Source organism: Aythya fuligula, chromosome 1 (genome assembly GCF_009819795.1).
Source record: "Aythya fuligula isolate bAytFul2 chromosome 1, bAytFul2.pri, whole genome shotgun sequence".
Lineage (NCBI taxonomy): Eukaryota > Metazoa > Chordata > Aves > Anseriformes > Anatidae > Aythya > Aythya fuligula.
Genome location: NC_045559.1, coordinates 58,983,568 through 59,009,566, shown reverse-complemented (window position 1 = coordinate 59,009,566; position 25,999 = coordinate 58,983,568). Strand labels below are relative to the sequence as shown.

At 37.9% G+C, this 25,999-nt stretch overlaps 2 protein-coding genes across 7 annotated transcripts in view; one reads left to right on the top strand and one right to left on the bottom strand.

Moving 5' to 3' along the window:
* Nucleotides 1–5,735: 5,735 nt before the first annotated feature.
* NUP37 (nucleoporin 37) lies at nt 5,736–16,413 on the bottom strand. Of its 3 annotated transcripts, none has more exons than XM_032207388.1 (5): nt 16,359–16,413; nt 14,904–15,123; nt 13,177–13,301; nt 12,083–12,155; nt 5,736–5,976 (listed from the first exon to the last, which is right to left on the bottom strand). In XM_032207388.1, exons 2-5 carry the CDS (start codon nt 15,057–15,059, stop codon nt 5,854–5,856), a joined length of 477 nt encoding a protein of 158 aa, XP_032063279.1. In that variant the 5' UTR covers nt 15,060–15,123; nt 16,359–16,413; the 3' UTR covers nt 5,736–5,853. The 3 variants fall into 3 exon arrangements, with proteins under 3 accessions (XP_032063279.1, XP_032063280.1, XP_032063281.1); XM_032207389.1 differs by lacking the exon at nt 16,359–16,413 and adding an exon at nt 15,813–15,833; XM_032207390.1 differs by lacking the exon at nt 5,736–5,976 and adding an exon at nt 8,278–8,383.
* Nucleotides 16,414–16,437: 24 nt separating this feature from the next.
* The window catches only part of PARPBP (PARP1 binding protein), a 54,256-nt gene continuing 44,694 nt past the window's right edge, over nt 16,438–25,999 (top strand). The window contains exons 1-4 of one of the 4 annotated variants that reach the window (XM_032207385.1): nt 16,438–16,554; nt 18,153–18,305; nt 23,665–23,895; nt 25,708–25,815. In XM_032207385.1, the coding sequence (XP_032063276.1) occupies nt 18,156–18,305; nt 23,665–23,895; nt 25,708–25,815 (489 nt within the window). In that variant the 5' untranslated portion in view covers nt 16,438–16,554; nt 18,153–18,155. Of the gene's footprint in view, nt 16,555–18,152; nt 18,306–19,225; nt 19,369–23,664; nt 23,896–25,707; nt 25,816–25,999 lie in introns of those variants that run through there. The other 3 variants (XM_032207383.1, XM_032207386.1, XM_032207387.1) reach the window with 3 other exon arrangements.

Below are 25,999 nucleotides of genomic sequence, written 5' to 3'. Positions count from 1 at the left end.
GGCCAGAGACTGAATTGGTCTAACAAGACACAAATGCAACAAGCACTGAAAACATTAAAAAAAAAAAAAAATAAAGAAAAAACACCAATCAACCAATAAAACCAACAAAAAATAATTTATCACTGACTTTTCTTGTCTACTGTCTAGTGAAATACCCATGCAAAATAACTAAGACATAAGAGTACCATGTAAACAAACACGCTGTAGGTAGAAAAATGAAACAAAACTAAACAACTAAACTACAAGCAATATAATAAACTTTGTGACTTTAGTTATATTTATTTTCCAGTGATATCAAACCTTTCCCCAGGAATCTCTGTATAGAGACTAAAACTAACCTCCTGATGGACTGATATTTGTGGTATGTGCAACAAAAACTGGAATTGACAGTGACTGACAAGCCTGGATACCTGAACAAGCTTGCAAAGTGGGCCCATGTGAACCTAAGTCCAAGTGCAAGGTGCTGCACCTGGGTCAGGGTAATCCCAGACATAAGTACAGACTGGGAGAAGAACTCAGTGAGAGCAGCCCTGCAGAGAAGGACATGGGGGTGGATGAAAAGCTCAACATGAGCCAGCAGCACGTGCTTGCAGCCCAGAAGGCCAACCGTATCCTGGGCTGTATCAAAGCAGGCCAAGGGAGGTGATTGTCCCCCTCTACTCTGCCCTTGAGAGATGCTACCTGGAGCACTGTGTCCAAGTTTGGAGCCCCCAGCACAAGAAGGATGTGGGTCTGTGTGAATGGGTCCATAGGAGGGCCATGAAGTTGATCAGAGGGCTGGAGCGCCTCTCCTACGAAGACAGGCTGAAAGAGCTCTGGGGTGACCTCATTGCAATTTTTCAATACTTAAAGGGGGCGCATAAAAAAGATGGAGAGCAATTTTTTGCTCAGTCAGACAATTCTTCACTCGGGGTGGTGAGGCACTGGAAAAGGCTGTCCAGAGAAGCTGTGGATGCCCCATCCCTGCAGCTGTTCAAGGCCAGGTTGAATGAGGTCCTTGGCAACCTGATATGGTGGGGTGGCTTCCTTGCCCATGGAAGAAATGTTGGAGTTAGCTGGTGTTCCCTTCCAATCCGAGCTATTCTATGATTCTTTATTTATATTTTACTTTAACTGTGCTCCACATTAACACATATGACTCATCGATAAAACTGATTCACATTTTTCTTTACTGCAATTAATAATTTAACAGTAGTTATTTTAGCTATTTCCTCTACCAGCATTTTTAACTATTTTCTTTACAATTTTGCGATCAAATTTTAAAAATTTATTTTTTCTGTTCTTAATGAAAGAGTAAAACAATTATGAAATGCTTAAAAAAGTGAAATACAGGAAAATATCCCGCAAGTTCTTCATTAGTTTACTCTATATTATACTTTAAAATATAGAATAAGCAAAATTTGAAATTTGCAATAGCCTGCCAAAGACATAAGTAAACCATAGGTTTGTGAACTGCTTCATCCATCTTGGAATCTAGCCATCCTTGGGAAGGTAATGCACAATACACAGAACACAGGGTTTGAATTTTTCAATCAACTTTTTTGCAAGTTCTAATCTTTTATTTATTTATTTATTTTGTAATTTTTACAGCTGTGGGAATTTTGATCTTGTATATACATACAGTTGTGAATAACTGTAACATGGTGGGGTTTATGAATATTGCAAAGGTGTATTCTTTCAAAAAAAAAAAAAGATACTTTCTAAGGTTATATTAGTTTTGAGATTGTCAGTGCAGAGAATCATGATAATTTTCAAGTGTACATCAGATTTATAAACCAACACCTCTTGTCAATGAATGCCCTTCAATTTACGACTACATGGCACAGAAGACAACTGCAATTATTTTGATGCTCGAGTATTTTTAAACAGTCTCAAATAATCAGTTCTACTTTGCAGCTGGTCTTGTGAGACCAACAAGACCAAGAAATCTACATGTAAAAGCAACAAGAACTCCTGAACTAACTGTTTAGAGGTAAGAACGCTGAAGGCATCACCACAGCCTCTTCTCAACTGGTATCTGACTTAACATTGTCTTCCAACAACAACAACAAAAGACCAAAGCCAGCCATGAGATGTAACTGTTGCAGCAGCTTGTGGCAAGATTGTTTAATGCATGAAAATTGAAAACTTGTGCTCCTTATGAATCTCTGCTAAACTTACCGGAGTGAAGAGGAGGGAAGAACTTGTTTGTCGCTCTGTATGATATACATACTGAGGCACAGTGTTAATTATATCAAGACACAGAGGTGGAACTCTAACAGAACAACTCTGACACACTTGAAACTCCTTGTTCTTGTGCTAATTGTTCTACTACTTCATTCCAAAGGTATTAACAGATGATGTATCCTGAGAAAAATTTCTGAGTAGAAACTGAGTACAGACAGAAAAATTATTCCTCTTCTTACATTACTGCTGAAGCAAATTACACAGTAAGTAAGGAATGATTTTGGTAAGTCTGAGGGAATGCATTTTCCATTACTTTTGAAAGTTTAACCTTTAAGTTCAGTAAAAAAAAATCTTCATGCTCCACATGCATAAATGGAAAAAATAAGAACTCAGCCAAAAAAAATCCTGCTTACTTCACGTGGCTTTGAACCATAGATTTTATGGTTTACTGCATAACTGTCCTTCCGTTATTAACTCCTGATAGCATACACTAATTAAATCATTTGTATTTCCTTCTCCTTTAGTATCAGACCATTGGTTTTAAAACAGTCCTCTTATCTCAGAAACACTGAGCATTTCAAAAAATAAACAAAACATGCCACATATTCAAATACCTCTTTGCTGAATAAACCCAACATTAGTTTAGATCTAATAAAAAAAAAAATCAAGAATAGAGAATAAATTGGAACAAGCTAGGAATAAGTCATACATATTTTTACTACTTATTCCTAATGATTTTGTTGGAAATAGAGACAGGGCAGCTGTGGAAAATCTGCCTGCTGGTTAAAGTACTATTTTTGAGTTCCCTAGGGGTTTTGAAAAATCACAGGCGTTTTAGATTTTCAATTCACGTAAGACAGAGTAGCTCTATTAATGCTACTAGACTGATTTACACCAGTTGATGTTCTGCCCTTTACAAAATCTCATACACAGAATAATCATCCTAACAGCTATTTCTTTCTCTCTTACCAGGTAGCAGATTGCTTCAAACACAAGATCATTTCCTTTGTTTTTATAGCACTTTTTTTCTTCCCCTGAACATTAAATGGTCATGTATATAGCAATCAATATGGTCATAACTTCAAAGAGCAAATATATAATTCATATAATCAGAGAAAAACTAAAACAGTTCCTTAACTGAGACAAATTTTAGGCTATCACAATTATACCAAGAAAAGTCAATGATGATGCTTTCTCATAAGCCTCTTCCCCTATTGCAATGGCTTGCTAAGCCTGCACAGCTGCCGTGCTGCCTTCTCCAGCTGTGAGCTGCACTGTAAGGATGAAGACCAACAGCTTTATAGATTCACAAGCACTATTAGGAGTGTAAGATGGGGGACATTTTGCCAAGGAAAAACAAACTTGTGCACTACAAAACAGTGCTTTTTAGCATACTAAGCTGGTGAAGGGCCTGGAATACAAGTACTACGAGCAGCGGCTGAGGTAACTGGGGTTGTTTAGTCTGGAAAAGAGGAGGCTAAGGGCAGACCATATTGCTCTCTGCAACTACCTGAAAGGAAGGTGTGGGGAGCTGGGGGTTGGCCTCTTCTCTCAGATTAGTAGTGATAGGATCAGAGAGAATGGCTTCAAATTGTGCCATGGAGGTTCAGGTTGGAAATTAGGAAACATTTCTTCTCAGAAAGAGCAGTCAGGCATTGGAATGGGTTGCCTAGGGAGGTGGTGGTGTCATCGTCCCTGGGGGTGTTCAAGGACCTATTAGACGTGGTGGTTAGGGACATGGTTTAGTGGGTGATATTGGTGGTAGGGGGATGGTCGGACCAGATGATCTTGGAGGTCTTTTTCAACCTTAATGATTGTGATTTGTGTTTGCCTTTTATTTCCCGCTGCAAACACTTACATATATCATTTTGGAATGGCTATGATCATGGTATTATGAGCTGCCAGTATCACTGTGTCAGTATGATACTGTCCTTAGGCTATATAATTGCATCTCCCAGTAAGGCTAATAAGTTCAGGTAAGCAAACAATTTCACATGAGTATACTGGTTTTAAACTTGACTCATCTGAAGATAGAATGGATGGACAGAGTCTGTACAGCTCAGAGCTGTACATCATGTCTTATGTCTCCTATTCTTGGAGATCTTTTTTTTTTTATTATTTCTGTCCCACCTGAGGAAATTGACAGTGTACATAATCATAGAATATCTTGAGTTGGAAGAAACCCACAAGGATCATCGAAACTAATTCCTGGCTCCACAAAGAACTATGTAAAAATCAGACCATGTGTCTGAGAGCATTATCCAAACATTTGATCTCCAGCAAGCTTGGTGCCATGACCACTGCCTTGAAGAGCCTGTCCGAGTGCCCGACCACCCTCTGGGTGCAGAACCTTTCCCTAACCCCCAGCCTGACCCTCCCCTGTCTCAGCTCCATGCCGTTCCCTCAGGTCCTGTCGCTGTCCCCAGAGAGCAGAGCTCAGCGCCTGCCCCTCTGCTCCCCTCGTGAGGGAGCTGCAGGCCGCCATGAGGCCTCCCCTCAGCCTGCTCTGCTCGGGGCTGAACAAACCAAGGGACCTCAGCCGTTCCTCCTGTCTTGCCCTCTGGACGCTTCACCATCTTTGTAGCCTTCCTTTGGATACTCTCTAACAGTTGTATGACTCTTATACTATGGTGTCCAAAATTGCACACAGTATACTGAACGTGATGCTGCATCAGTGCAGAGTAGAGCAGCACAATCACTTCCCTTGACTAGCTAGCAGTGCTGTGCCTGATGCACCTCAGGATGTGCTTGGCCCTCCCTGCCATTTACCAAATTCCTTTCTGCAGAGCTGCCCTTCAGCCTTTTGTCCCCCAGTCTGTACATACATCCAAGGTTGTCCCTTCCCAGGTGCAGAATCCGGCACTTGCTCTTGTAAACTTCATATTGTTGGTGATTGCTCAGCCCTCTCGTTTGACAAGATCTCTTTGCAAGGCCTCTTTACCCTTGACGGAGTCAAGAGCTTCTCCTTATTTAGTATGACCTGCAAACTTAGTGCGCATTTGAGTCTTGCATCCAGATCATTTATGAAAACATTGAAGAGAACTGGCCCTTGACTGAAGCTTTGTGGAACCCCACTAGTGACTGGCCTCCAGCCAGCCTGATGTAACCCCACTTACTTTAACCCTTTTAGCAGGACATTCAGCCAGCTGTTCACCCATCGCATTATGGTTTTGTCTAGCTGTATGCTGGGCATTTTGTTCAGAAGGATACTGAAAGAAACAGTAGTGAAAACTTTGCTGAAATACGAAAACATCACATCTACTGGTTTTCCTTGGTCAGCTAGATGAGTGACCTTGTCACAATAGGAAATTCAGTTCACTGAACAGAACATTCTCCCTCATCAACTTGTGCTGGCCATCACCAATAACCGCACCATCTTTCATGTGTTTTTCAATAACTCCCAGAATAATCTTCTCCATAATACCAAGGCAGAACATTTTTCTTCTCATTCATCTAGGAAGTTCAAAACCAGATAGCTTTGAAAAACAAAGAAAAAAAAAAAAAACAAAAAAAACCAACCCCACAAACAACAAGAAAAACACACACACACACACACACACACAAAAAAAAGCAAAACACAACCCCCCACAACCCAGTTCACATGACTAATCTTCCCTTTCAAAATGAAGACCTACTAAAAATAAGTAAGGAAGCATATACACACACAGAAAAAGCCAAACTATTATTTCAATGATATTTTGAGCAAAATGCATACCTGCAAGTGTGATCATCACTTACACTTGCAAATTCTTGACCTTCTTTGGGAGAAAACACCAGATCATTAATGTAATCTGAGTGGCCATGAAACATCTGTCAACCAGAAAAAAAGAAATATTTTTAACTTTGAGCAGACTGTTCCACCATTAGTCAACAATATATTCAACAGATCCAGACAATGAAAGATTTGAGTGTAAAATAAAGTTATAATTTCTACATGGAAGGGAAAAATATTCATTAGTAAAACTGGAGATATTTAAAACCTCTAATGCTTGTGTATATTTACACTGTAGGAGAACAGAACACCACTGCTCCTTGTCGTTACCGCAGAGGTCAGCTTGATGCTCTGGTAAGTGGATCAGACCAGAACTTCTTATTCTTTTTCAACCACTGAATTTTGGAGGTAGAAGATAATAAATCTCAGAAAGAAAGAGGAAAATCAGCAGGAAGTGAATGTACACATAATTTATATATTTTAAAGAACTCCAATTATTCATAAGTAACTCTTATCTCTAAACAAGAGTTTTTAATTGGAATTCCTGCAAGCAGCAGGAGGGTTTTTTCCTGAAGGAGCAAAAAGCCAATCACTTGTCCAGTATATTCCCTTTCCCAAGCAGTCAATACATAAATTCCTCAAGAGCAGATATCCACCAGAGATGGCAAAGGACCAAAAGGCTACCTTTAGAATAAAAAGTGAAAAAAGTCTCAATGAAACAATTAACAATGCATGCTGAAGGCTTCATGAAAACTACAAGTGAGGAACAACAGCACATGAAAAACAAGCAGGCCACACAATATCGCAGCCATTAATCACAGTTTCTGTTAAACATTTGAGAGAAACTGACACAGTACTTTATGCTCTTTGCTTTCTTGTACTGAAGAGTAAGGAAAATTGGGTATAGTGCACACTGTTACTGTGAAAGTAATAGATCATCCATTTTCAAATAATAGGACATAATTACCTATGGTGTGAATGTACATATGAACTACCAGTCAAAAGCAAACATTCACAGTTGTATCAGAAAGCATGAAGTCATTTCAAAGGAAACTATTACTATGTAATTGTCCTCAGCTGAAATTTATTAATCATGACATTTTATTTCAAAGTACTGAGAATAATTTATCTATAATGAAATCCAACTTAGTAACATAGCTTCTCTGAATGAGAAGCAGAATCACAGTTCTTAGTAAAAGTTAAAAGGATATTTTTTACATATTCGGAAGGCTTTTCAACTGTCTTAGCCATAAAATCACAACACCATTTTCTTCTCAATTCTGTTAAGTGTTTTGTACTTATCTACAGATATAAGTAATCTTTTAAGCTTTACAATATCTTCAAACATCTAAATTAAAGATCAAATACAGATTCAGCATTAAGCAAGCAGGCAAAACTCATCTCATTTAGGCTGAGTCTGAAGTACTTTCAACCCTGCTGAAATACTTTTTCAACCCTGCCCAGGGCAGGGGGGTTGAAACTAGATGATCTTTAAGGTCCTTTTCAATCCAGGCCATTCTATGATGCTATGACTCAAATTCATTCACATGGTTGTTAGGTATGAGTACATCATCTCTGATCTCATTAGAAAATCTGCAGCTAGTTAAGTATCAGAGTTTGTTCAATCTGAGGATTCGTGTGTGTTTTCTCTCACTATGGTCTTTATGCCAAAAAAATCAATTATAATTACTTAAATCACTTAAAATTTGAACTCAATTATTTGAAGCCCACATGCAGATGTTGGATCTATTACTGTTTCATCCTCTTTACTCTCACTGAGTAAGTCACTAGGCATAGCTGCTATTGTTTTGCCCAAAGTATCATAAAAAGGACACAGAAATATCCACTGGATAATGGCATGACATGAAGAGATGGCAAGGAAAAACCAGGTCGAATGAAAACAATCACTTCTCAGCTTTCTGAAAGAACAAAATACTGTTCTCTGTGTTTGTTCCTCAGAATGAGCTATGCAACTGATCAAAAAGAAAAAAAATAAATCTGTAAACCATGCATAATAATGAAGCTGCCCCTCTAAAAAGTTATGAATGTTCAATACATCAGTTCAATACAGAACCATTTTCAGCAGCCAACTTATTTTTTTTCCCCCAACAGCCCATAATTTCAATGAAACCTTGTGGATTTTACTAGAACTAATACATCCTAAGATGATGCTAAACTATTTAGACAGAAATGCAAGTCTTTTGAAAATTTTCAGCATGCAGAATTCAAATATCCTGCCTCATTTTACATACATAGTTTTGATGAAATATGCTTTTTATTAAACAAAATTTGAAGCAGGAGAAGAAAGCCACAATTCATTTCCAAATGAAAACCTCAGAACAAGAAAAGACTTCATGAAGATCCATCAACCGTACTTTACCTTTTGTTTGTTGTTCTGGGCTTGATCCAGCCCATAAATTTTGGGTTAGTTGTGTTGACAAAGTAATGGAAAACTCAGTATGCTTGAAGTTCCTTGTTGATAATTACATCAAGACAGTTTTTCCACTGGGAAATCAGAGTAAGATTACTCTGTCTATCCCTCCAGAAGCAACACATACTAATTGTTTAATATAAAAGAAAATGTTCAGAGATTACATTTTGACTGTAATGACATACTTCCCTCAGCTTTTTTGCACATTTTGTACCTCCCTTGAAAACCTCATGTGTAAAGTGTGCACTGTACAATGGATCAAAGTCTTCCATGTGTTCATTATGTATTCAACCTTAGGTTCATGAAATAGTTTTTCTGAGGTTTTGATTGACTAATACTAAGAAACCATTCTATCAAACTGTTTACAATTAACTTGGCATAGCTCATAGAATATTTGTGAACCTCTGAGATTTCCAAATACTTTAGATGAGTTAGGTGTTTTTTTTTTTTCCAATCACAAGACGTATATAGCTCAATGATCATCCAAGTGTAAGAAATTATGATGACTACTTGGAGAAAGTATTTTCTCCACTTTTTGTCAAAGCAACAACAAAAACACACACACAAAAGCAAAAAACAAACAAACAAAAACAAAACAAACAAACAAGAGCCTGGAACGTGCTCTTAAAGACATTTTTACCAATCAAAGAATCACATAATGTTTGGGATTGGAAGGGACCTTGGAAGATCATCTAGTCCAATCCCCCAATAAAAGCACACTATTCCTTTTCACTAATGAGATTCTCACTATTAGGAAATAATCCACATTTTAAGCTGTTTTCTGATCATTTTAAGCATTAGACCAAGCCCGATCCAGTAAAAACAGGAATTTTTACTTCTTCCTCAGTCTCAGTATACCCTTGACGAAGTTCTTAGACTAAGTTCCAGTGGTGAAATTGGCATAAACAGAGCTAATAACTTCATTGCTAAACTGAGGCCCAAACTTCTCATTTGCATAGCATAAGCCCCAAATGGTCTTCAGTATTCTGTTGCGTCAAAAATAAACCATCTATTGTAGCTTCATCTGGCCACGTAGTCGTAACACCTCTTGTATTAATACATCCTCTGTGATCATTACAGTCAAGACTTATCATAATTTTTTTTTCAGATGTGTTACGTAATTGACATACTTTTGCAGTAGAAGCTTGTAACTGCAGGTCAGCACAGTTTGTGTTAGAAAGAAGTCCTAAGGGTAGAAGAATCAGTTCCTCAAAGAATCTTTTTGTACAAAAAATAATTGCTATCTTAATAGAAATATAAGTGTGGCATTTAAAATTTATTTGTAGGCACCCAGACAAAGCTACTGTGTAATATATTCTGCTAAATTAGAAATACATGTTTTAAAGTTTCATTTGTATTGGTCACATACCAGAAAAAAAATCTTATTAGACCTGGGAAAAACAGTAACCCATCACAGAAATTCTATTTTGAAAAAACAGCATTTTTTCAGAATAGAATAGAATAGTAGCACAGACTGTGCTACTGCATTGCCTCCTTTGCTTCTCTGGTTTTAATATTGATCATGCATTGACAGTAAACTACAAAATAACTGTCTCATCAGGTATATTCAAAATGATTGTTTTAAGTGTGTTTTTTTGTAATCTTATTATAATTCAGCAATAAACAGCTTAATATAATTCTTCATTAGAATAAACTTGCTTATTTAAACTTCTTTTTAAAAAAAGTTTAAGTTCATAAGTTATCAAAAATGCGTTTGTGTGAAGTTGTAAGGCTGAATATTTATCATACGTATTTATTTAACTGGAAGCAATGGGTTCCTATTGAGGAAAACAACACATCCCATTGAGAATTCCTAGCGTTAGTCTAGAAGGAGCCCTCAATCAATGTGCAACAGTCTGAAAGCTAGTATAGACATGAAGGCTGCTCCGGAATGTATAAAAGAACACCTTCTGCTAAAGACCAGATGATAAGAGACAGGAGACAAAAAGAGGTATGAAGGCTATGAACTACCACAGCTGTCACTTTTTCAAAATTTTTGGCAAAACCACAAAAATTTGTTGGTCATTAACACCCAGTAATTAAAGATTTCATATTCATTGCACAAGGAAAAAAACACTTATTCATGCCTTGACCCATGCTGAAATTAAGAGACTTGTCACTGATTTTAGCAGACAGTCCACCAGGCCCATTGTTAATCCAAAAAAAAAAAAAAAAGAGAGAGAGACTAGACAGCTGAATTTAGAGCCTGTAGTACCAGGTTCTTCTATGTGTTTGATTATTTCCACTGATTAACCATTCCATTGTCTATACTGTTATTAATGAGTCTACCTATTCTCTTTCTTCCGCGTGCTTACAGACAATTCTATAAATTTCTCAAATTAAAACAGACATACATAATGAGTAAAGTAACTTTATACTCTGCTAAAAAAGTTGAAAGATTAACTCACACCATCAAAGCTGCTTGTCTACAATATCACAAAACTGGCAGATATTATATAAAATGGTAACTTTGGTAAGGAGTGACACACATCAACTTACAAGCAAACAACATTAACAATTTCTAGAAATATTTTGCTAGAAGTGCCAGCCAAGCTGTTTGCAACTGTGTCAGTTATCCTACTTCCTGGCTGACAAGGCCATACAAGGTGATGGACCAAGCATGAAGGAAAGAAAAAATGGGAAGGTGCATGCATGAAGTAACATAGAACATCTTTTCTGAAACTGAAATACTTTTTATTTTTTAGTAATGTCCATTTTTACTTATATATAGCTTTATTTTACTCCATTATTATTTGACCAAGAGTGACATCTGCAATTAATTTACTTTCTGTATGACAAATATTGTCTTACTAATACATACTGCCAAACCACAAAGGAAAGTCAGTTCTTTTCCCCTTCATATTGAATACACAACTCTCAGAGGCATTATCATATTCCAAAGCACTGAAGAAGGAACCCTCACCCCTGATTTTTCAGCACTGATTAGCTTTGTTTGTTCTTGTCTGAAACCTCAACAAAACAAATTCAAACGAACATCTAATTAATATTAATATTTGGACTGGGGTATTGTTTCAAAGGCAAAATTTTGAAGAATACGTACATACCCAAGTGACATAGGAGTTACAAAGACAAGAATGTCTTACAAACAAAAGAAATCTCTTAGACCCGACACCTCTTACATCACTGGTGAAAGAACACTACACTGAAAGAAGAGGAAGCGAAAATGTATTTGAAGGAGTCATTCCCTTTCTTTTTATTTTAGACATAAACAAGCGCTGGCCCATGGCCATGTTTTATATAACTGTCTGCAGTTACGTAAAAAATTCAGTATTCTTTCTTTAAATCTTCTACTGTATGAAATGGTTTCATTGCAACTTTCCTGTTCCCCAAGGAAAGAGACAGATCATTAAATTTGCTCCCCATATAGACAAGTCTAATAAACAATACCACATAATATTTTACAGGTCTCTATGTAAAGGAACCTTTTCCAACACAGTACTTCAAATTCACCTGTAGAATATTTTTAGACCATGTTTTAGACCACAAATAAACCTCTACTTACTTTTTGTCAATTTGGCTGTTACATAAATACTTTAAAATCAAAATATAATATAGCTGATAATCAGTTATGCCCACTTTAAAGATATAAAGGTATATTCAATACACTGATCTTTGCTAGAGATGATGGGTCTGCCAGAGTTTAGTGTTCTACATCATACTGTACATTAAGAAAAGTGAAGCACAAGGTCAGTGAAAGATTAGACTCCACTAGAGACTAAAGAAATATTCAAAATCAGCTCAGTTACCCTTACCTTATATTCATTCTTGTCCTGCAGGTCTGAAGTAAATAGCCTTAACTTCCTATCAGGAGCTGCTGTACAAAACCTGCACTCAACAGAAAAAGAAAAGCCCTTCTGTCAGGTAGCACTGTAATGGCTGATTTTTTTTTTTATTTTATTTTTTTTAAATAAACAAATAAAACAACAAACCAAACCAGATCAACCAAGAGTTTCACCCCATTTTAAACCTGCAAAATGACGTGCAAAAGGAAATTTCGATTTTCAATCAAACGTATATTCTAATTTTTCTGCTTTAGCATCAAGCATTCAGAGCTATAATTGGAACTTGCCTATAAAATATGGTGTATCAAGTGCCAAGAACACTTTTTAATGGAAAGTAATACAAAACATTTTACAAAGCTAAATCTGAATCAACTATGAATTACCTGAAATCTCTCATAACTGCCACAGAATTTACCTTGGAGGAAGTGGCTGATAGAAAAAACAGAACCCTCATGATCAGTGTTTTAAATTACCTAGGGATCAATTTATTAACCAGTCTCCAACTTATTTTAAACAAAAGACTAAAAATATGTAGCAGTAAGCAAACAGTATAGTTTTGAAGAGGCTTACAAGCAATTGAGAACATCTGAATTCATGTTATGTGTATATTTAATAATTGACCATTTTTCTAGACTTGCAGCTTGACAGGTCTCACAAATAGCATCCGACTTACTCCTAATCATAGCCCAAACTATGAAGAACATCATATGTAATTTTACAAAGCAGGCCACGATACTAGTATCATTCTTACAAAGATACATACACATTATACAGATACATACAACAAAAACACTAACTAGGTTGCAGATCAATTAAAATTAAAAGATCTAGTATCTACTGTGAATCCACTGTGGTGAGGAAAGAGTAAGGGGCTCAGGAAGCAGAAAAAAATATATAAGGATGACTAAGAATGACACTGTTGTTCCAATGGTGTTCATAGACTTCCAACAGCAATTTCTTCAGAGTTAGATTTCAGCTGTAAGCATTAAAGTTAGTTCAATATTAAGGACTTAGAGAAAACAGATATGAGACAAGGATTGATTATAGTAATTTATTCAAAATACCTTATCTGGGGAGGTAAAGCATCAAGTCTAGTTTCTGGACTCCATGCTATGGCATCAACTCTGATTCCATGATGAAATGTTCGTAGTGTCTTATATTGCATGCCTTCCACTTCTGCATCCTCTTCCTACAGAAATACTGTAGTTAGCTAATTCAGAATAAGAAGGTTGATGACTTCTAACAAGTCAGATTGATATGAAGTTGAAAGTTAGATGTATCTGCTGCAATAAAGAAAGTATTTACTTGAAATATGTAAGTAATTAAAAATCCATGAAATGATTGCAGTTTCAGACCAAAGTCAACATAGCACAAAACCAAAACTACATTGCACAAAAAGATTTGCAAGACGAACATGCTGAGCCCATTCTTTGCACAAGCAATATCGGCATAGATACAATCAGAACCACTGACAACAGCATGATAAGCACACACTGAAATGCGAAATAATGGGAACAAAAGCAAGGAGGCCATGTAGGCTATCTTCTCTCCCAGTTGTTTTTATTTTATGGAAAAATGCTAGAACAACCTGGTTGTTCTGGAAGAACAGCAGCAGGTAGAAAGGTACCCTTCATCATTTAACATGACCAAAATTACGACCTTGGCTATTCTTCCCAATGGTGAGGGAACTGGATGGTGGCAAAGATGAAACAATTGCTGGGATTGTGGACTTAATGAATCAACTGATCTCCAAAAAGTTCTCAAAAGATCCAGCATAGTACCTCAAAATAACTGAAGGCTATTTTGACAAAATGTTCTCTATGGCACAATTCTGCTTTAAGGAAAAAAATCTCTCTGTATACACTCTGCATAATGTAGAAGCTAGGAAGGACCTACGTGATTTTCAGAAAATTTCCAACAGTAAGACTTTGGGGAATAATAAAGACCAGTTATACTGTTTTCTATATCAGATAGTAAAGTGTAAAAATAGTACCATGTAACAGAAAAGTGAGCTCAAGAAAAAAAAAGTAAAAACAGATTCCAAAGATAAAGGTGTTCTACTATTGATTTTCAAGCATCCACGGGAAAAAAAAAAACTGCCTCGTTAAAAAAAAAAAAAAAAGTATTACATATAAAAATATACAGTATGCTATTTTACTTTTTAAAAACTTTCATGATATGATGACTGGAAATAATGTCAAGGTGAAAAAACATATTTTACTGTTTCTAACAGTCTGTGAGAGAGACGTAAAAAAAAAAAACAACCTAGAAAGCAGATGTATATTAAGTAATTATTTGCCACTGTCCTTCCCTGAAAGAAATGTCTCTAAGCTTACTTTGGAAATTTTAATTATTCCTTTCTATTCCAGGTATTTGAAATCTTTGCTGCTTTGATAGCTACCTGAAAGCCTTAAAAAAAAATAAAACACCGTACAGCAAACGTTAAGTTACATATTTCCAAAGCTACCTGCTTAAGTTCCCAGGTAGTAGTCACAAACATTTGCAAGAAATACTGAACTGAGATTACTCTTCCAGTAGAGCACTCCTGTTTTCATTGCAGCCTACTCAAAAAGAACTTTACACCAGCAGGATGCTAATACCAATATGTATTTATATATACATTTTTTCTCTTTAAGACCAAATATCCCAAAGTCATTAATGTAATAAAGGAGTAAAACACTTCTTGGCAAAATGGGGAAGGAAAGAAGCAGAAAAGTGACTTTAGTCTTTGTCAGAAGACATGCTGTCAGTTTCACGAAGCAACTAATAAAAGCAATAAACACAAACTAACCTGAAATCTACATGTCCCTATAACTACATAGTTATTGCCACCATATGCAATGAGGGAACATGCATCTCCACTATCAAATGGATTGAATTTTATCACATGCACATAATCTTCACAGTCCACAGTGTAAGCAGCATTTCTAGTAGAATCTTGCTTCATTTTCACGGGACTATGTCAAAGGATCGTGGAAGTGATGTCTTCTTCAGGATGAAGGTCAATGTTCCTATATGGAAAATATTAAAAAGCATGCATTATGTATTTGCATAAAGGAAAAAGTATTTGTGGCGCAACAAATCAAGATTTCTTGTAACACCATATTTATGGACACAAAAGGTCAACTTAAGTTCATTATATACAGATTTAACATGTAATTCCAACAATCAAGAGATTTACTAACCTAACTGACCTAATTCACTAACAGACATTCAAAACTTTTTCTACAGACATCAGTAACAACTGCAGATTTTGTGCTACTGATGGCAACCTATCAAGATATGGGATTAAGTAACTCTACGTACCAGAAAAGTCACATACGTAATTTTAAAAATTTCAACCAAATGACAACAAATTATGTATTATTACCATCAAATTCTCTTCCCTGGCATATCTCTTTAAAGGACAATAGGTATCTAACTAAAAGCAGAATTAAAACCACCAAACTCTAAATGCAAACACTATTTTGCAGAATACTTGTTTCATGACATAAGCCAACCCAACTGCAGACAGTGCCTCTATGCCTCTGAACTTGCACAGAAAAAGTTAATTTTCAACTGGATCAAAAGCATACCTAAACATCAATGCTTTACTCTATTCCAGCACTTTTCAAGAAAATCAGACTCCTGTGCTTACACATAGTAGGCTGAGATATACAACTGATTTTGGGATCATCCCAGATTTGACATCAGTGCACACCTTTTGAGAAATGACAATTTTCTCCACGTGCAGCATGGAAAGACAGCGTTAAACTTCAGACCCTCGTCATATTTTGTTGCGTTAATGACCTGAAGGGCTCAGCACCGAGGCTGAACATCACGCCTGGGAGCCACCACAGTTTGATGGGGATATCACCGGGGACTCAAAGAGGCTCCCCACGTTTGTAGCGTGTATTTATTAACCAACACAACAAACCACCACGTTGATAGAAGTATCTTAGCCACATAACTCGCATTGCCACGCTCCTAAGGCCAAACACAACTCCTAGCCCCCTCGAAGGCTCCCCACCAGGGCAGACCCCATGCCTTGGGGCAGCACCAGGGAGACAACCCGGCCCCCCTCCCCACACCCTTCGCCTCCCCGCTCCCTCCCTTCCCCTTGGGGGCCCAGCGGCTGCCCCAAAGGAGCCCACCCCACACCGTGCGGCCCCACAACGGTACCAGCAAGGACCCAACCCCCGCTCCTGCTCGGGTCTGGGGGGAAGCCCTGAGCCCTCTGCGGCTCCCCCCAGCCCTCCCCACGCACCTCCCCGGCCCTGCACGGCTGCGGCTCCCGGCAGCGCCTCCCAGCCCCGGGCCACCTCCTATGCTTCCGGGGCAGCGGCCCTGCGCTCCCTAATTGGGCGGCAGCGGAGGATTTAAATTAAAATCGGCGGAAAGGGCCGGCAGCCGCCTCGCACCGGAGCCCTGCCAGCAGCCCCGGTCCCCCCCCAGGGCCGGAGGTGGGTGAGCGGGGGCAGCCTCAGCCCGCTGGGGCCTCGTGTTGTGCCCGGGGAGCTGAGCGGGGGGGACCCTCGGAGTTTGGGGTGGGTCCCGGGCGGTGGTGGCAATACCGGGTATAGGGTCCAGGGCTTGTCCTGCGGGCTATTTTGGGGTTGTTAGGGTGGGTGCTGGCTCCCAATGACTTGTATTGTTCCTCAGAAGCCTCCCTCACTGAGGAGGGTGAGGGGGCAGAAACCCTTTATCGAGAGTTTGTTATGCTTGCCCTGGGCTGATTTGTACCTATCCAACGGTTTTGTTTGCTATGACTCCTGTTTTTTGTTCATTTCAAAGTAAAATGGGATAAAGTAAAGCGAATTCACTTACTTGGAGGGGGCCTGCAAGAAAGATAAGGAGGGACTCTTCATCAAGGAAGTGTAATGATAAGACAAGGAGGAATAGCTAAAAACTTAAATAACTTATTTTAATAACTTAAGTAAAACTTGTGGCTTCACATTAGATATTGGGAAGAAATTCTTTGCTTAGACAGTGGTGAGGTGCTGGCACAGGTTGCCCAGAGAAGCTGTGGATGCCCCATCCCTGGAGGTGTTCAAGGCCAGCCTGGATGGGGCACTGGGCAACCTGATATGGTGGGAGGTGTCCCTGCCCATGGCTTCCTATGGTTGGAAACTGATGGTCTTTAAGGTCTCTTCCAACCCAAATGTGATTCTAACTCTTCCCCTGCAAACATCTTGGTAAGTTGTTGCTTTGTCTTGCTTGTTGCAAGATGTTGCTTTGTTTTCCCCGCCCCTCTCCTGTTCCTGATCATACTAATTACCAATAAATAAATAAGTGCAGTGACCTACGCGTTAACAAGGTGAAATAAGGGGAAAGGTTGGGTTTGTGGTCTGAAAGTAAAAGACGGGGGTCTTCATTGTGTACTGTATGCAGCGTTAGGGAATTGTGTTTCAGAAATTAATGGGTTTAGAGAAGGCAGTTTGAGTCTCAGGTACTTTTGGCTTGGTAAATGCAAGAAAATGAAAGCCAAAGCATGAAGTAGTCAAATACAAAACCAACGTTGAAACTCATTTCCAAAGGAAATAGGGAGAATGATGACTTATGGGAGGAAAGGAAAAAAGGCTTTGTGCATAGGTAACAAAAACAACAAAAAAAAATCAGATGTCTTTATTAATAACTTGAAAACAATAGTGAATAAAACTTTCCAGTTTTAAACTCTTTTAATAGTTACGGACTGGACAAGCAGTGAAAGCAGGTAGTACTGAAGATACACTTTAGGGTATCAGATTGGGTCCTTGCTGAGACAAAAGAGTGTCCTTTGTAGTAACTTTAATTCTTTCAAGTTAGTAAAATATACAAGGAGAATAAGGGGTCTTTGTGAAGACATCATGCATAAGTATGTTTTACCCTGCCTCTTCATTGTTGCTCTGTCATTAGTGAGGTGAGTCTTAATGCACTATGTGTTTAACGGAAAGAACTTATTCTCTGGATTTGATGTGAAAAAATAAACAACAGCAGATGTGTAGCTTAATGGAAGGTGAAAACATGTTGGGCCTCTCTTATTTTTCACATTTATTTCTCTTAATTTTGTGTTCTACTCTAGACAATGGTTGATTTCCAGCAAAAGATTTTAAACTTGATCAAACGTTTCAGAAGACAATGGCACTTATTTTCCAACTCAGAAAGAACTACTGTATGTGGAGCAGATTGCATGCTGATGGCGTTACAACTGTCAATGGCTGAAGTCAATAAACAGGTCAGCACTCTTTTAGAACATTCTTGGTACTGTGTGAAAAATCTCAAGTTTCTCAGACAGGGTCTTCTGTGAAGCTATTTTAGTCGCAGTGGTGAGTGTCCTTCAAGCAGGAGCTCACAGTAGAAGTTCATCATAACCTCATATTCCCTATTACTCGACACCTGATTTCTCCTGTTCCCTCATTGGCTGAGTACTACAGGTTCACACACTATTCAATGCACTTCTACACCATATATGTACAATTTTATTTGAGCAACTGTTAATTTCTCCTTTTCCTTTTTCCTTCTTTTGTGACTAGAGGGCCTGTGATTTTTGTTTTTACGGATTTTGTACTGCTCATTCTGGTTTTCTTAGCTATCTTAATTATTTTGGGACAGTGGGACCTTCCCCTTATCTGCTTAACATACTCCCCACTGCTATGCTACTGTCATGCCTGCACAATCACTTTTGAATATTCAAGGTTAGTGGATTTTCCACTGCAAAAACAACTTTCATTGCAAAAACACAGCTTTGTTTCTCACAGTATTTAGTGCATCTTAAACCGGGTTCACTTACTGGACTTTTTGTTTGGGCACCTATTTAAAACAACCATTTTGGTCAATTCAGTGTTTCATCTGAATGTTTGATGCCATGAGATGCTCTAAAAGTAATGATTAAGCACTTTGTCAAATTAGGGCTTAGAAAAAGAACACCAAGACAGATGAGAGGATAGAAGTGTTTTAAGTATGTATCTGAGTCTTCAGCTTTAAATACTAGTGTATTTTGTTTGCTTGTGCAACTTCAGTTTATTTCTACTGAGTGTTTCTCATTCTCTGTAGAGCAGAGTGAGGTAACTAGCATTTGGGATGTTCTTATCCCATCAAGGCAATTCATTTGGTCCACTGCTCAGCTCAAGGTTCTCCTTTTATCTTTTTGCTAAGGGCTCTGGAAATGCTTTGGAATGACATGAGAAGAATGAATGTAAGATGGATTGGGTATAGGCTGCACAAGTTGCTTGCAACATTGCGTTCTTGGCTGCTGTTTTTCCTAAGGCTCCTCAGTTGAAGTCCTATGCATCTGAGCTGTGAGTGTGTACCCAGTACTTCTAGGAGGTGTACAATGTTCCTTGCATGTGTATAAGATACATCAAGGGATGAAGAAGAGATTGCTCCCAACCCAGCTTTGGAAAACTCCAGAAACATTTAAGTCTCATACTTTTAAACTTAAATTTCACCAAGTATAATGGTAGCAAACAGCATGAGAAGTTAACTGAATAGTTGTGATGAAAGGGGAAAAATGTGTTATTAGAGTTCCTCTGAATGTATCTTTTGTTGTAGCTATAAGACATAAAGCCATTGGTGGCATATAGTGTGTAGTGAAAGTTACTAATCAATCTAGGTAAATGCTAAAAAAAAAAAAAAACAAAAAAAAAACTTAGGTAAACTTTCAAGAAGAGCCACCTTTCTTGAGGTTTGAAATAGAAGTAAAATTCAAGGTGAAGTTCAATTGAGAGTAACTGTCTTGTTGGTTATGTTTGTACCTGTGGACCTCCCTGTATAAAAGCAGGGCTGCCTAGAAACTGTTTCCTAGGACTGGTCCAGACACCTTTTGAGTCTCAAGGAGGGAGATTTATCCCTCCTAGGGAGTGAGATTTCATAGCCTTTATAGGCAACCTGTGCCAGAGCTCGGTGACCCTCAGTAACAAAGACTTTCCTGATGATTGGATAGACCTTCCTGTGTTTGTGCCTGTTATTATCTTCTCATGTCAGTGGGGCATTACTGCAAGGAGCCTGGCTCCCTTCCTTGCATCCTCTGCTCAGCTGTCTGTACTCATTGATGCATTCCCTGCTGAGCCTTCTCCTCTCAGGGCTGAGCAGCCCTGGCTCTCTCAGCCCCTCTTCAGAGGAGGGGTGCCTTGATCATCTTTGTGGGTCTTCACTGGGGTCTCTTCAGTATGTCAGTGTGCCTCTTGTACTGAGGACTACCCTCTAAAACATTGTGCAGTCCCAAACAACTAGCTCTGCAAGTTATACTGGCTTTTCTAAGCCTGGGATCTTGGCCTGAAAGTTCATTGCCTTTGCTTCTGCCAGACTTCAATGTCACAGCTATCAGATGCTTATGTCTCTATATTTGCTCTTACATGGATGGGTTTCTAAATCTGCATGCAGCCCTATCAACATTTCCTGGAATAGGAAACCCATTTGAAGTGTTGCTTTATATTGCTTAATGTGCTTTATAGGTCACAGTCTGGGAGCCTCCCTCTTAGAAGAGAGCACATGCAAGCACTAAAAGCTCCGTGTAGGGTTGGAGACTGCAAGATTGCAGAATCTCACAAATCAGGAAGAGTACCAGACAGGAATACTGCAATCTAGGAGTATGCCTGAAAAACTAGGATTAGAGACAACACCAGGATGGTGGTTAAACATAGCAATCTTGAAAGCACATGTTTCAAAAGCAGTTAGTGGCCATTTATTTAGGGAAGGTAGGAGAGACCATAATATTGCTGGAATATGCATCGTGTTTGTGTTTTTCTTAACAACTCTATGGCAAAATAGAAACGGCTTTGCTATGTAATTAGCCCTAGAAAGTTCACAATACCTAGAAAATACTAAAAAGGTGTATTTAGGCATGAAATGTTGCTACTGGATTTCAAACATGCTAAAATAAGAATCCAAGGAGATTTAATGTGCTAAATTATCAAGAAGCAAAGGAAGTGAAGATGCTTTATAACATCTTTTTTCTATGCCCATGAAACACAATACTTGCAATGTCTATCATGGAATGAAAGTCCAGAACTTTTTGAACTTCCTTTAGACATTAGTCAGCTGGCATATGCTTGTTGGAAACCATCACGCACTTATTTTTTCATTTAACATCAGACTTGTGACAATTGACTGTGTAAGTAATAGAATACACTGCCACAGTGAGCACCTGATCATGAAAGTTAATATCTGGAGTGCGATTTTACTTATATTAGAGCTGCAAAAATATTTGAAATTTAACTTTGCTAATCTCTGCATGTCCTTTGTCTTGCAAGGAATAGCTTTGGTTTAATAGATACTATATTGAGATTCTACTTTGTTTTGAAACAAATTCTTCCACAAGTACCAAGCTAAAATGACTTTTTCCTCTGACCAACTGCTGATCTCTTTGAGTTGTGTTTATAATATTATATATTTAATTTTTGGAGGGGCTGAAGTGGAAAGAGTTCATATCATAGAATGGTTTAGGTTGGAAGAGACCTTATAGGCCATTTATTTCCAACTTCCCCTGGCAGCAGGCAGAGATACCTCCCACCAGCACAGTTGTCCAAAGCCCCATCCAACCCAGCCTTGAACATCCCCAGGGATGGGGCATCCACAGCTTCCCTGGACAGCCTGTTCCAGTGCCTCACCACCCTCACAGCAAAGAATGTCTTCCTAAGGTCTAATCTAAATCAACCCTCTTTTGGTGTAAAGCCATTCCCCCTTGTCTTATCCCTACATTCCCTGATAGAGTTCCTCCCCAGCTTTGCTGTAGGACCCCTTAAGGTCTCTGGAGCCTTCTCTTCTGAACAGTCTCAACTCCCACAGCCTGTCTTTGTAGGTGAGGTGCTCCAACCCCTTGATTGTCTTTGTGGCCTTCCTCTGCACTCGTTCTAATAGGTCTGTGCCCTTCTTGTGATGGGGGCCCCCAGATGAGTAGCAGAAGCCTTTGCTATGTATTTTAACTTAGTCAGGCTCTGACTGTAATTCTTTGTGAATGTAGTTTTGCTTAAAGGGATTGAACTTATTTTAAGGCTTTCTCATTATTGCAGTCTTTAACCGCTGATAATACTCATTTCCTTTAAATAAGAGATCCTCTAAGTAGTGTTATATACTGTACCCAAGCGCAGCATTACCTAAGCTCTCCCATCTTCTTGCTGACGATGAAGGTTGTAGGCTGCAAGCCAGTTAACACATCATTCAGTTTTACTCAAATAAGACGGACGTGTCATTTACTCTTTTTGATTTAAAACTGTGAATTCCATCCCTATTTGTTCCTGCCTTCAGTAACTTTTACCTTTTTGCTTTTCACTTGTGCCCTGCTGTTGTTCTTGTAACCCCCGACTATGGCACCTTTGCTAACAGCTTTGGTCCTTTAGTTTTCCACTTACTTATAAGATTATATGTAGTCCATAATGCTATGTTTAGTCTTTTATTTTTAGTCTCTTCTGTTCTTCCACGTAAAGACTTAATAAAAAGCATTTTCTATATTTTCCCTTTTGGTTTCTGCATAATAAAACTGCAAGCTATTGCTTTACAGTTAAGTGTTTGCACATCTCAGAAGTGCTTAGGGATCATTATTTGACGCACCCCTATATATAAATGCATTTATAGCAGATGACCTTATTTTGATGTAAATCCTTTGGGGGGGAAGTAACTGATAGATAAATAAAATGTGATTTTAGTCCTTCCTCTTGATGTATTTTCTGTTTCTGTCCATCAAAGGTCAACGGAGTGCTCTTCTCTCGAGAGTAGGAAAGGAACTGCAGCTGTGAAACCAGCCTCTTACATTACTTGGATACACATGAATTTTATTTTTTTGCCTAGAATAGGGAAAGATTCTCCAGTTGCTGAAAACATGCTGGTGGTTTTTGTGCTACCCACATTTTGTCATTTTTTGCCTACTTTATTTGCACTTTAACTCTATTAATTGCTATTAAATCTTCTATTTGACTGTCAAGTTGTAATTCTCTTTCATTTGGGGGAGAGAGGGGGAAGGGCTAAAGGGAAGGAGGCAGATGGGTGCATGGGAATGTAATCTAATCATTCTGTAAGGGAGTGTGGGCCCAAAGCTGAGTATAAGATAGTGTCATATGGTTGATGTTATTTATGATACTAGTAAGGGGTATATGGATATAATTAGGTGTGTGTTGCTTTAATGCATTTGTTAGATCTGTGTAGCAATGCTATCAACATTATAGTAAACTATTAATAAGGGAGGGGGGAAAAAAGTTCATTTTTGTTGGGAGATGGCATATGTTTTCTCAGATCACTACTTGAAGCATGTTAATATTATTTACTGCTTTTGGAAGGTAAATGCCTGCTGTGAAGAACACTATTTCTGCAAATAATTAACTATATTTATGCAGTAGTCCTGTGAAAATCAATTTATTTTCTTATGAGTAAAGTTCAAAATGTATGCCTGGCATTTTAAAGATCAGGATAAAAGACTTAATTACAAAAAGTTAGAGCTAAGACCAAAGCACTGGAATAACTTCAATTATAAGTAATACTTTGTTACAAATGCAAATATTTAGTTTATATTTTTTTTCTGTAAGATACATATATATATCTTGTTTTAAAGTAACTTTTAAAGCTATGCTGAACATAAAACATTGTTTTTTCTGTCCTATTAGCACCACGGAGACTTCACGGTATTACTTAATGATGTGATGGAAACTTGGAAATATTTGTTACATGACAAACTAGGATTATCACATGAAAACATGGAAGAAAGAGAAAATTATGCTGATGTTAAAAAAGCCTATGATTCCTTCTTAGCAAGCAGCAATATGTTAGATATCATAGATATATGTCAGAAGTGCTATGCTCTTGCACTTGTATCTGAAGAGGAAAGCATAGCCCCTGTAAGTATTTTGCTTGTTTGATCTCTGTTTTACCGTATTTCTGATTCCAGTTGTGGATTTACAGCGCTTCTAAAATATATGTGGAAGTCTTGAATTATTCACAAATGACTTCCCTTTTCTCTGGAGGAACAGATGACTTTAAATTAATAAATCTTTAAGACATCATAGATCCATTCAAAAATTGCATATTTCTGCTGTCCTGCTGGATGGGTAGATCACAGCTCCACTGAGTATATTGTTTTTTCTCACAAACAGAACTGAAAACTGAATTGTAGAGACTTGATGTAGATAGATCAAAGCTTAGTGATTAATGTGTCATGGAGTTTTGGATATATGTTGATAGACAGTCCAAATATTTTTGGTTTTCACTTTAAAAATACCTCGCTTCTAAAGGCAAAAAAATTTTCCATATTCTTCATGTATCTTCATGTTCAATTTTTTCCAGAGACTGCAAGAGGTTCCACTTCAGCTACTCAGTCAAGCATCTGTTGCAGTTTATTGTGCTTCAGATGTTATAACACCGCACATGAGGCCATGCTCCAGGCTAGAGAAGTTGTAGTACATATTGCAGTCTGACTACAAAAATAATGAAACTTTGATCTTTGTTATCAGATCAAAATATATAACCAGAATAAGATGGATACAGTTGGAAGGGACCTGCAAAAATTGAGTCCAAATGTCACACTGTGAGTCAGTTTTTCTCACAGTTAGGCAATTTGTCTAGAAGGACCATGAGGGACAAAACCAAAAACCATGTGAAAATCCAGAAAAACTACATCCACTGCCTTCCCTTCCTCTACTAAGAGTGTGATCTGACCATAGAAGGGTATCAAATTAGTGAGATGGACTTTCCTGAACCCATGTTGCTGGGTCTGATGGTTGTGTATTAGTAGCAATTAAAAGAAGTTTAAAATACAAGCATGCCACATGATTTTATTTGATTCTGTGCTCTCTAGAGTATGGGAAGATTAAAAGACAAAGGAAACATATAATGAAAAATTAATTAACATTGGATTTAGCTGCACCTATTTCTAGCTTGTAACAAAAATTACAGAGAGGAGTTAGCTGTCTGCTTGCAGGAAGGTAACATGCATTATTAGAGGAAATTAGTCAATAAAGGACAGGATATTTCAATTGCTTGGAATAACTCTTCCTCCTGAGTTGGGGATAAAGCTGTGTCCATGAAAAAGTAGTCAAATACTGGAACAGGTTGCCCGGAGAAGATGTGGAATCTTGCCTTTGGAGATATTAAACTTGGCTCGGCAAGTCATCACTGAGCAACCTGGTCTAACTTGTCTTCCTTCAAGCAAGTAACTGTACTAGGTGATCTCAAAAGATCCCTACTAACCTAAATTGTTGTATGAGTCTATGACAGGTATGCTTGTAACAAACTTGCCTACTTAAGTTTAGAGAATCTGCACTCAAACAGTTCTTCAAAAGAAATAAAGTTTAGGACTAAAGTTTAGGAAGCTGTAATTGCTTTTCTTTTGTTTTTTGCTACTTTCATGGGAAAGGTAGAAAACTTTGGAGGGTTGATGAGTTCTTTATAATTATGGCATAGTGCTAACTTTTTTTTTTTTAAAAATAGCTGCTTTTAGGGCAGTAACTGTAAAAGTTCTCCTGAGTTAATTTGAATCTTACATGTCATTTCTCTCTTAGAACAATTGTATTTCTAAAGACTAAAGAAAAAGTAGCTTTTGGTGTTCAAAACATTAGCAAGCTGGAGAAAATCATAGTTTTACTTGGTGTTATTACTACTTTTGTGTTACAGTCATCTTTGTATTTAAATTTATGCAATTCTTTTTATTAAAGGTTCAACTGCTGGAATTTATTTCTGGCATAATGAATGTACCAGAAAATAGTGGCTGTGTTCCTTCTACTCCCACACCAGTCAACAGACAGGACCAGAGCAATGCGAAGGTAAATAAATAAATAATAATAAATGTGTCTATAAATTCTTTTTTTAGTGCTTTTTAGATACAGAAAATTTAATGGAATATGGAATACAAGTTTTCTTTTGCAGTTATTTCTATTAAGATATTGTTGTGGTTTAAGTATATTCAAGCTCTGTATCTCTTTGGTATGAGTGTGTGCATGGGGCAAG

What these genes read in the sequence shown, in the direction of transcription:
- NUP37 (XM_032207388.1), bottom strand. Translation starts at nt 15,059, where the DNA reads ATGAAGCAAGATTCTACTAGAAATGCTGCTTACACTGTGGACTGTGAA. An exon ending in GCTTTACCTCCCCAGATAAG is followed by an intron (nt 12,156 to 13,176) that starts GTATTTTGAATA and finishes TGTTGAGTGCAG; the next exon opens with GTTTTGTACAGCAGCTCCTG. An exon ending in AGGACAAGAATGAATATAAG is followed by an intron (nt 5,977 to 12,082) that starts GTAAGGGTAACT and finishes TCTGGTTGACAG; the next exon opens with ATGTTTCATGGCCACTCAGA.